This window comes from Panulirus ornatus, chromosome 69 (assembly GCF_036320965.1).
Source record: "Panulirus ornatus isolate Po-2019 chromosome 69, ASM3632096v1, whole genome shotgun sequence".
NCBI classification, from domain to species: Eukaryota; Metazoa; Arthropoda; class Malacostraca; order Decapoda; family Palinuridae; genus Panulirus; species Panulirus ornatus.
In genome coordinates, this window is record NC_092292.1 from 839,254 (window position 1) to 851,678 (window position 12,425).

Consider the following 12,425-nt stretch of genomic DNA (forward strand, 5'->3'; position numbering starts at 1 on the left):
CTATGTGGCATTTATGGATTTGTAGAAGGCATGTGATAGGGTTGACAGAGATGCTTTGTGGAAGGTCCTGAGAATATATGGTGTAGGAGGTAAGCTGCTAGAAGCAGGAAGAAACTGTCAGTGGTGTATGGCTTGTGTATGAGTAAGAAGAGAGGAGAGTGAATGGTTTCAAGTGAAGTTGGTCTGCAGCAGGGTTGTGTGATGTTACTGTGGTTTATCAATTTGTTTATGGATGGGATGGTGAGGGAGGTAAATGCAAGTCTTGAAGAGAGAGGTGAGTATTCAGCCTGTAGTGGATAAGAGGGCTGGGAAGTTGAGTCATTTGTTGTTTGCTGATGATACAGCACTGGTGATATTCTTGAGTGAGAAACTGCAGATGTTGGTGATTGAGTTTGGAAGAGTGTGTGAAAGGAAAAAGTTGAGAGTGGAATGTGAATAAAGCAAGATTGTTATGTTCAGCAGGATTGAGGGACAGATTAGTTGGGGGTGTGAGTTTGAATAGAGGAAAATTGAAGGAAGTGAAGTGTCTAGATATCTGAGAGTGGATGTGGCTCTGATTGGAAACATAGAAGTGGATGCGAGTCTTAGGGTCGGGTAGGGACAAAGGTTCTGGGAACACTGAAGAAATTGTGAAAAGAGTGAACATTATATGGGAGAATAAAGATGGGTATGTTTGAAGGAATAGTAGTCTCAGCAATATTATGTGGATGTGAGGCATGGGCAATAGATAAGGCTATGTGAAGAAGGGTGGATGTGTTGGAAATGAAATGTGTGAGGATATTTAATGGTGAGGTGGTATGATCGATTAAGTGATTAAAGGGTAAGAGAGATGTGTAGTAATAAAAAGTGTGGTTGAGAGAGCAGAAGAGGGTATGATGAAATGATTAGGATGCATGGAGAAAATGGGTGAGGAAAAGATGTATGTCAGAAGTGGAGAGAACACGGAGAACGGGGAGACCAAATTGGAGGTGGAAGGATGAAGTGAAAAAGATTGTAAGCAACAGGGGCCTGAACATGCAGGAGGGTGAGAGGCATGCATGTAATAGAGTGAATTGGAATGATGTGGTTTTCTGGGGACGACATGCCATCAGTGGACTGAACCAAGGCATGTAAAACATTTGGGATAAACTATGAAAAGGTCTTTGGAGCCTGGATATGGATGGGGAGCTGTGTTTTTGGTGCATTACATATGTCAGGGTGTGTATGGATGTGGGTGGTTGTGGCTTTTATTCTTCAGTTTCATGGCACTACCTCGTTGATGCAGGGGATGGCAGTGCTGTTTTCTGTGGGGTTGGATGGCACCAGGAATGGATAAAGACAAGTAAATATGAATATGTACATGTGTGTATATATTTTATTTTCTATTCGTATTATACTTCGTCACTGTCTCCTGCACCAGCGAGGTAGTGCAAGGAAACAGATGAAAGAATGGCCCAACCCACATGTCTATACATAAATGCCCACACATGTGCATACACATACCTAAACATTTCAACGTATACATACATATGCATCCACAGACATATACATATATACACATGTACATATCCGTACTTGCTGCCTTCATCCATTCCCGTCGCCACCCTGCCATATGTAAAATGGCACCCCCCCTTCCCCCACACGTGTGCATGGTAGCGCTAGGGAAAGACATCATAGCTACATTCATTCACACTCAGTCTCTAGCTGTCATGTGTAATGCACCGAAACCACAGCTCCCTCTCCACATCAAGGCTTCACAAAACTTTCCATGGTTTACCCCAAACACTTCACATGCCTTGGTTCACTCCATTGACAGCACGTCGATGCCAGTATACCACATCGTTCCAATTCACTCTATTCCTTGCACGCCTTTCACCCTCCTGTATGTTCAGGCCCCGATCACTCAAGATCTTTTTCACTCCATCCTTCCACCTCCAATTTGGTCTCCCACTTCTCTTCATTCCCTCCACCTCCGACATATATCCTCTTGGTCAGTCTTTCCTTACTCGTTCTCTCCATGTAACCAAACCAATTCAATACACCCTCTTCTGCTCTCTCAACCACACTCTTTTTATTATCACACATCTCTCTTACCCTTTCATTACTTACTCCATCAAATCATCTTACAGCACATATTGTCCTCTAACATATATATGTATATAAATGCTGATAACCACAAAGAAAATTAAACATGATAAGTTCCAAAGTGCACGTTTGTGTAATGATTACATCATCAGGGGAGATGCAAGAATGAGATAGAAGACTTCGAGCAGTCAACTTGTACACAAAATAGTGGCAGAGCTAAAACACCTTTGGTACACGAGTGTTTCTGGTTGCTGTTGTTCAGGTTTGGCACTGTGCCTGTCATAAAATTTTATTATGTGGGCAAGACCGGGAACCATTTACAAATTTTGCTTATGAGAAAGCTATGCAGTTTGTATAGACCTTCACTAATATTCATGTTAAAATTCTTTGTGTGTTAGATAAGATTTTTTTTTTTTTTTTTTTTTTTTTTTTTTTTTATACTTTGTCGCTGTCTCCCGCGTTTGCGAGGTAGCGCAAGGAAACAGACGAAAGAAATGGCCCAACCCCCCCATACACATGTACATACACACGTCCACACACGCAAATATTCATACCTACACAGCTTTCCATGGTTTACCCCAGACGCTTCACATGCCTTGATTCAATCCACTGACAGCACGTCAACCCCTGTATACCACATCGCTCCAATTCACTCTATTCCTTGCCCTCCTTTCACCCTCCTGCATGTTCAGGCCCCGATCACACAAAATCCTTTTCACTCCATCTTTCCACCTCCAATTTGGTCTCCCTCTTCTCCTCGTTCCCTCCACCTCCGACACATATATCCTCTTGGTCAATCTTTCCTCACTCATTCTCTCCATGTGCCCAAACCACTTCAAAACACCCTCTTCTGCTCTCTCAACCACGCTCTTTTTATTTCCACACATCTCTCTTACCCTTACGTTACTTACTCGATCAAACCACCTCACACCACACATTGTCCTCAAACATCTCATTTCCAGCACATCCATCCTCCTACGCACAACTCTATCCATAGCCCACGCCTCGCAACCATACAACATTGTTGGAACTACTATTCCTTCAAACATACCCATTTTTGCTTTCCGGGATAATGTTCTCGACTTCCACACATTTTTCAAGGCTCCCAAAATTTTCGCCCCCTCCCCCACCCTATGATCCACTTCCGCTTCCATGGTTCCATCCGCTGACAGATCCACTCCCAGATATCTAAAACACTTCACTTCCTCCAGCCTCTCACCATTCAAACTCACCTCCCAATTGACTTGACCCTCAACCCTACTGTACCTAATAACCTTGCTCTTATTGACATTTACTCTTAACTTTCTTCTTCCACACACTTTACCAAACTCCGTCACCAGCTTCTGCAGTTTCTCACATGAATCCGCCACCAGCGCTGTATCATCAGCGAACAACAACTGACTCACTTCCCAAGCTCTCTCATCCCCAACAGACTTCATACTTGCCCCTCTTTCCAAAACTCTTGCATTTACCTCCCTAACAACCCCATCCATAAACAAATTAAACAACCATGGAGACATCACACACCCCTGCCGCAAACCTACATTCACTGAGAACCAATCACTTTCCTCTCTTCCTACACGTACACATGCCTTACATCCTCGATAAAAACTTTTCACTGCTTCTAACAACTTTCCTCCCACACCATATATTCTTAATACCTTCCACAGAGCATCTCTATCAACTCTATCATATGCCTTCTCCAGATCCATAAATGCTACATACAAATCCATTTGCTTTTCTAAGTATTTCTCACATACATTCTTCAAAGCAAACACCTGATCCACACATCCTCTACCACTTCTGAAACCACACTGCTCTTCCCCAATCTGATGCTCTGTACATGCCTTCACCCTCTCAATCAATACCCTCCCATATAATTTACCAGGAATACTCAACAAACTTATACCTCTGTAATTTGAGCACTCACTCTTATCCCCTTTGCCTTTGTACAATGGCACTATGCAAGCATTCCGCCAATCCTCAGGCACCTCACCATGAGTCATACATACATTAAATAACCTTACCAACCAGTCAACAATACAGTCACCCCCTTTTTTAATAAATTCCACTGCAATACCATCCAAACCTGTTAGATAAGATAAGATTCAATATTTCACTAGGTCAAGGAGTTACAGTTAAAAACTGAATTAGCATTATGTTTTGTGGATGGATGTTAGACAATGACAGATTATTTTGAGTAAATGCTGCCATCTTGGAATGTGGTCAGGAGTATCAGACACAGTTTTGAAAAGGGACCATCCAAAGACTGTCCTTATGAAGTTTATTGTGAATGAGCTTGATAGTTTAGAGGAAAAGATTTGTATGTGAAAAGTTTACAGATGGATAACAGATGCCAAGTGATGGCAAAAGTACACATTACTTTAAGCCAGTAAAGCTAAAAATGAAAGGGATATATAATCATGGTATTGGCATAGAATTAGAAAGTGCATTAGCATACACTATTCTCTCCGTTGAATACATAACTGCAGGGATTTAGAGCTATAGATGATTTATTGTTACAGTTTCTCTTCACGTGGGGCCTTGGTGGCTGTAATGACTCATCTACTTCTGTATATATTCAGCTTTTTTCCTGTATCAGGACTTAGCCTCCATAACAGTTGTATTATTTCACAGTGATTCTGAAAGAATGAAAAAAAGATATTTTACATGAAATGGTTATCAGTGAATTGAGCTTTTAACCAGAAGTTACATTGTTGTATTTAGTTCATTTTCATTACAGTTATACATAATCATTTCAGAGGAATTGACTGCTAGTCTTGAGAAACTGCGCGTTGTATCAGGTGACCCAAGTCCTGAGCCTTTTGAAGAGCTAATCAACCACCTTCATGAACTTGGTGAGTAATTATAAGTATATTAGTTACAGCATCACAGTTTTTCCATCACATGGTTTTGGAGACATATTGATATGTCTTGTTTATATATTTTCATTTGATTCTGGATACAGTATCCTAGCACCATGCAAGCTAAAGTTAGGGGACATCATTGCAGTCATTATACTAATAACATAAATAATGCCATATTTATTAACTAATTTCCTCTTTTCATGGATAGGTCAGGTTCATACAGCTTTTCACCTCACTCATGAGCATTCTCCCCATGTATCCTGACTGGTAAAGTGAAACATTAGTGTCTGCATTAGTATTACTACACTCTGCACACTAAGTCCATTCATAATGTAATATAAAAGTCTCTGTTTACATTTCTTCCTTTGCACACAAAATAGCTACCAGCATCTAGGTGGAAATAATTCCTTTGGCATCTTTATCTGAAATAACTGAAACACTTATCAGTTCTCTCACAGCATTTATCCATCTTGCTGTACTACTGTATAGCCATATGTTGTACATGACAGTATTATAATTAAAGACTCATCATCACCAATGATATCCTCTTGCCACATTTTCTTTTTATCATATTTTGCTCTGTTTATCATCCTGATTCCAATATAATGCATACATTTTCCATCTCTACTGCCAATACACAAGTTTTTGGTTATGGAGGGATCCCCAGGAGCATCTGGGGAGCACTTTTCCAATGTGAGAGTGAGACGCTCTTTTACCTGTAGATGAAGTTACCTGCACTTTGAGGAGGCTGGCAGATGCTCAATCACAGGACTTATTGACCAAACAGCAAGCAACCCAAGACTGTGATATTACAGTGCAGAGTCTTTATGTTTTGTTTCTAGTCTGTTGGAGCATTATATTCAAGATTATAGTTTTTTCCAGGATGGAAGAAGAGATGGAATGATAGATTGTAATAGTAGCTGGCGCTTAATGCTGCTGCTGTTGTTCAGTGGTTGTAGTAGTAGTGGGTGGCAGGCAAACACCAACCAGGGAAGTACTGCTTTTTTGGGTTTCAGGTTAGATAGTGGTGGCAGTGTAATGAGCTTGCACTGCAGTCTTTGTTTTGAACCCCCTTTCAGGCCATAGATTGCTGTCTTTTTTTTTTTCCCTTACCTCACATGTGGGTTACTGGCATTCAATCCCAATCTCATACCCTCTTTTTCTCATATGCAACAGATAGAATCACATAACTCACACATATCTATTTTTTCTTAGTTTGCAGTATTTCAAACTGTGGCACTACAACTGTGAAATAATTTCCCGACTCCAGTTTGGAGCGGTGCTACTGGTTGAAAGGGTTTGAGTGTATCCCAGGCCCACCTGGCCTCTATCATGCAGCTAGGATTCATCCTACTTCCTCAGCTAATGTTCCAAGACCTGGTTCTTTATATATCCATCACTGCATCATTCTCAGTCTTGATTATAACTTTCTGGATGTTGAACACCTCTTTTGTTTTTTCTTCCCCTGATGTAGAACACACTCTAGCCAGCTAGCATTTGCAAAGTATAAGAGAGCATAGAACGAATTTAGTAGGTTAAGAAAAGAGGAGCAAAGAAACTTTGGGAAAAATAGTATGGACAAAGTAGCTGGAAAACCGAAACCATACCTTAGATTCAGCAGGAGCCATTTGTCAGTTAAAGGAGTCAAAAGAAAAATTGTACAGGATGATGTAAGCTTACATGAGAAACTTAATAGCAAGTTCGGAAGTATTTTCACAGTGGAAGACACTATGACCCTAATACAAGTGAAATGGGATAGAGAAGAAGTTTGGGAAATCATTGACATATGTAGAAAGGTTATCAACAGAATACTAAAAAGACTTAAAGCATACCAGACTCATGGTGCTGATGAAGTTTCATTTGTGTTAAAGAGGTGTGCAGATATGCTTGATAGACCACTTGTATTACTGTTGGAATTGTCTCTGGAGATAGGCATGCAGTGTTAAGGGAATGGAAAAGGACAAACGTGATACCAGTATATAAGAAAGGAGGCTGGAAGAGGCATTAAACTCCAGTAAGGTTTCACTAACGAGTTTGGTGTTTAAGGTCCTAGGAAAGATTATTAGAAAGGTAGCGGATGGCATTTTAGGGAAGATAAATTTCCCAAGTGGGTGACAGCATGGTTTTAGTAAAAGGAGGTTATGTTTAACTAACCTCTAAGAGCATCAGATTGGGGAAGAGGAGTGTTGTTTCAGAAGCGATAGATGATGTGTTGATCACATGTTTACTTTGAAAAACGTATGTGAGAAATACTTAGAAAAACAGATGGATTTGCACGTAGCATTTATGGATCTGGAGAAGGCATATGATAGGGTGAATAGAGATGCTTTTGGAAGGTTTTAAGAGTGTATTGTATGGGAGGTAAGTTGCTAGAAGCAGTCTAAAGCTTTTGCCAAGGATGTAAGGCATGTGTATGGGTAGGAAGAAAGGAAAGTGATTAGTTCCCGGTGAATGTCAGTTTGCGGCAGGGGTGCGTGATGTCTCCATGGTTATTTAATTTGTTTATGGATGGGGTGGTTAGGGAGGTGAATGCAAGAGTTTAAGAGAGAGGGGCAAGTATGCAGTCTGTTGTGGATGAGAGGGCTTGGGAAGTGAGTCACTTGATGTTCGCTGATGATACAGTGAGAAAATGCAGAAGCTGGTGACTGAGTTTGGTAAAGTGTGTGAAAGAAGAAAGCTGAGAGTAAATGTGAATAAGAGCAAGATCATTAGGTTCATTAGGGTTGAGCAACAAGTTAATTGGGAGGTTAGATGAATGGAGAAAAACTGGAGTAAGTAAAGTGTTCCCGGTGAATGTCAGTTTGCGGCAGGGGTGTGTGATGTCTCCATGGTTATTTAATTTGTTTATGGATGGGGTGGTTAGGGAGGTGAATGCAAGAGTTTAAGAGAGAGGGGCAAGTATGCAGTCTGTTGTGGATGAGAGGGCTTGGGAAGTGAGTCACTTGATGTTCGCTGATGATACAGTGAGAAAATGCAGAAGCTGGTGACTGAGTTTGGTAAAGTGTGTGAAAGAAGAAAGCTGAGAGTAAATGTGAATAAGAGCAAGATCATTAGGTTCATTAGGGTTGAGCAACAAGTTAATTGGGAGGTTAGATGAATGGAGAAAAACTGGAGGAAGTAAAGTGTTTTAGATTTCTGGGAGTGGATTTAGCAGCAGATGGAACCATGGAAATGGAAGTGAGTCATAGGGTGGGGGAAGGGGCAAAGGTTCTGGGAGCATTGAAGAATGTGTGAAAGGCAAGAATGTTATCTTGGAGAGCAAAAATGGGTATGTTTGAAGAAATAGTGGTTTTAACAATGTTATATGGTTGAGAGGCAAGGGCTATAGATAGGTTTGTGTGGAGGAGGGTGGATGTGTTGGAACTGTAACACTTTGATTTAACAATGGTCTTAGCTCCTTCCCAGGCGATATGGTGATCGGAGGCAGCTTTATGTTGGAATAAGCTATCCTAACACTATACTTACGTTGTGAGATCCTAGTCTCCAAATCTTTCCCTGATTGTCCAATATAAAATGTTTAAGGACAATATGTAGTGTGAGGCGGTTTGATTGAGTAAATGATAAAAGGATGAGAGAGATGTATGATAATGAAAAGAGTTTGGTATAGAGAGCAGAAGAGGGTGTGTGGAAATGATTTGGACACATGGAGAGAATGAGTGAGGAAAGATTGACAAAGAGGATGTATGTGTCAGAGGTAGAGGGAAGACCAAATTGGAGGTGGAAGCATGGAGTGAAAACGATTTTGAGGGATTGGGGCTTGAACATACAGGAGGGTGAAAAGCATTCAAGGAACAGAGTGAATTGAACGATGTGGTTTACCTGGGTTGATATACTGTCAATGGATCGAACCAGGGCATGTGAAGCATCTGGGGTAAACCATGTAATGCTTTGTGGGGCCTGGATGTGGAAAGGGAGCTTTGGTTTCAGTGCATTATACATGACAGCTAGAGACTGAGTGTGAATGAATGTGGCCTTTGTTGTCTTTTTCTAGTGCTACCTCGTGTGCGGGGTGAGGTGCTATTTCATGTGTGGCGGGGTGGCAATGTGAAATGATGAAGGCAGCAAGTATGAGTATGTAAATGTGTGTATATGTATATGTCTGTGTGTGTGTATGTATGTATATGTGATGTGTGGGCATTTTTGTATATACACGTGTATGTGGGTGGGTTGGGCCATTCTCTCGTCTGTTTCCTTGTGCTACCTTGTTAATGTGGGAGACGGCGATTAAGTATAATGAAATAAAGATATTTATATTTATTTTATCATACTTAGTCGGTCTCCCATGTTAGCGAGGTAGCACAAGGAAACAGACGAAAGAGTGGCCCAACCCACCCACATACACATGTATATACATAAACACCCACACATGCACACATATATACCTATACATTTCAACGTATACATACATATACATACCCAGACATATACACATGTGCATATTCATACTTGCTTTGATCCATTCCCGTCACCACCCCACCACACATGAAATAGCACTCCCCCATGCATGCGCGAGGTAGCGCTAGGAAAAGACAACAAAGGCCACATTTGTTCACACTCAGTCTGTAGCTGGCATATGTAATGCACTGAAACCGCTGCTCCCAGGCCCCACAAAACTTTCCATGGTGTACTCCAGACGCACCACATGCCCTGGTTCAATCCACTGACAGCGTGTCAACCCCATTATATCACATCGTTCCAATTCACTCTCTTCCTTGCATGCCTTTCACCCTCCTGTATGTTCAGGCCCCGATCACTCAAAATCTTTTTCACTCCAGCCCTCCCCCTCCAATTTGGTCTCCTGCTTCTTGTTCCCTCTACCTCTGACACATATATCCTCTTTATCAATCTTTCCTCACTCATTCTATCCATGCAACCAAACCATTTCAACATACCCTCATCTGCTCTCTCAACCACACTCTTTTTACTACCAAACATCTCTCTTACCCCTCACACCACATAGTTTCCTCAAACATTTCATTTCCAACACATTCACTCTCCGCACAACCTTATCTATAGCCCATGCCTCGCAACCATACAATGTCGTTGAAACCATTATCCCTTCAAACATACCCATTTTTGCTCTCCAAGATAACATTCTCGCCTCCCACACATTCTTCAACGCTCCGAGAACATTTGCACCCTAACTCACCCTGTGTCTCGCTTCCACTTTCTTGGTTCCATCCGCTGCTAAGTCCACTCCCAGATAACTAAAACACTTCACTTCCTCCAGTTTTTCTCCATTTAAACTAGCCTCCCAGTTAACATGTCCCTCAACCCTACTGAACCTAATAACCTTGCTCTTATTCACATTTACTATCAACTTTCTTCTTTTAACACTTTACCAAACTCAGTCACCAACCTCTGCATTTTCTCACCTGAATCAGCCACCAGCGCTGTATCATCAGTGAACAACAACTGACTCACTTCCCAAGCCTTCTCATCCAGAATAGACTGCATACTAGCTCCTCTCTCCAGAACTCATGCATTCACCTCCCTAACAACCCCATCCATAAACAAATTAAACAATTGTGGAGACATCATGTACCTGTGCCGCAAACCGACTTTCACTGGGAACCAATCACTTTCCTCTCTTCCTACTTGTACACATGCCTTACATCCTTGGTAGAAGCTTTTCACTGCTTCTAGCAACTTACCTCCCACACCATACACTTTTAAAACCTTCCACAAAGCATCTCTATCAACCCTATCATATATCTTCTCCAGATCTATAAATGCTAAATACAAGTCCATCTGTTTTTCTAAGTATTCTTTACAAACATTCTTCAAAGCAAACACATGACCCACACATCCTGTACCACTTCTGAAGCCACACTGCTCTTCCCCAATCTGATGCTCTGTACATATCTTCACCCTCTCAATCAATACCCTCCCATATAATTTCCAAGGAATACTCAACAAACTTACACCTCAGTAATCTGAACATTCACATATATCCCCTTTGCCTTTTTACAATGGCACTATTCGTGCATTCCGCCAATCCTCAGGCACTTCACCATGAACCATACATACATTGAATATCATTACCATCCAATCAACAACCCAGTCACCCCCCCCCCCTTTTTTTTTTTTTTTTTTATATAAAGTCCACTGCAATACCATCCAGACATGCCACCTTGCTGGCTTTCATCATCTGCAAAGCTTTCATTACCTCTTCTTTGTTTGCCAAACCATTCTCCCTGACCCTCTCACTTCGCACACCACCTTGACCAAAACACCCTATATTTGCCACTCTATCATCAAACACATTCAACAGACCTTCAAAATAATCACTCCATCTCCTTCTCATACCACTACTTGTTATTACCTCCCCATTAGCTCCTTCCGATGTTCCCATTTGTTCACTTGTCTTACGCACTTTATTTACCTCCTTCCAGAGCATCTTTTTATTTTCCCTAGAATTTAATGACTCTTACCCCAACCCTCATTTGCCCTCTTTTTCACCTTTTGCACCTTTCTCTTACCTCCTGCCACTTTCTTGTAGACTTCATCCAGTCATTTGCACTACTTCCCTGCAGAAATCGTCCAAATGCCTCTCTCTTCTCTTTCACTAACAATCTCAGTTCTTCATCCCATCACTCACTACCCTTTCTAATCTGCCTACATCCCACTTTTCTCATGCCACAAGGATCTTGTGTGCAAGCCATCACTCCTTCCTTAAATACATCCCATTCCTCCCCCACTCCCCTTACATCGTTTGCTCTCACCTTTTGCCATTCTGCACTCAATCTCTCCTTGTTCTTCCTCACACAAGTCTCCTTTCCAAGCTCACTTACTCTCACCAATCTCTTCTCCCCAACATTCTCTCTTCTTTTCTAAGAACCTTGACAAATCTTCACCTTTGTCTCTCCAATATAGTGATCAGACATCCCTCCAGCTGCCGCTCTCAGTACATTAACATCCAAAAGTCTCTCTTTCACATGCCTATCAGTTAACACGCAATCCAATAAAACCCTCTGGCCATCTCCTACTCACATATGTATATGTATGTATGTCTTTTTAAACCAGTTATTCCCAATCACCAGTCCTTTTTCAGCACACAAATCTACAAGCTTTTAACCATTTCCATTTACAACACTGAACACCCCATGTACACCAATTATTCCCTCAACCGCCACAAAGCTCACCTTTGCGTTCAAATCACCCATCACTATAACCTGGTCTTGTACTTCAAAACTGATAACACATTCACTCAGCTGCTCCCAAAACACTTGCCTTTCATGTTCTTTCTTCTCGTGCCCAGGTGCATAAGCACCTATAATCACCCATCTCTCTCCATCCTCTTTCAGTTTTACCCATATCAATCTAGAGTTTACTTTCTTACACTCTATCACATACTCCCACCATTCCTGTTTCTGGAGTAGTGCTACTCCTTCCCTAGCTCTTGTCCTCTCACCATCCCCTGACTTTACTCCTAAAACATTCCCAAACCACTCTTCCCCTTTACCCTTGAGCTTTGTTTCACTCAGAGCCAAA

General features: G+C 41.5%; 1 protein-coding gene across 2 annotated transcripts in view; it reads left to right on the plus strand.

The window, feature by feature from the left end:
- The window catches only part of vimar (visceral mesodermal armadillo-repeats), a 320,050-nt gene that overhangs the window by 8,593 nt on the left and 299,032 nt on the right, over positions 1-12,425 (plus strand). For both annotated transcript variants that reach the window (XM_071660119.1, XM_071660118.1), the window contains exon 2: positions 4,827-4,922. In XM_071660119.1, the coding sequence (XP_071516220.1) occupies positions 4,827-4,922 (96 nt within the window). The remainder of the gene's footprint in view (positions 1-4,826; positions 4,923-12,425) is intronic.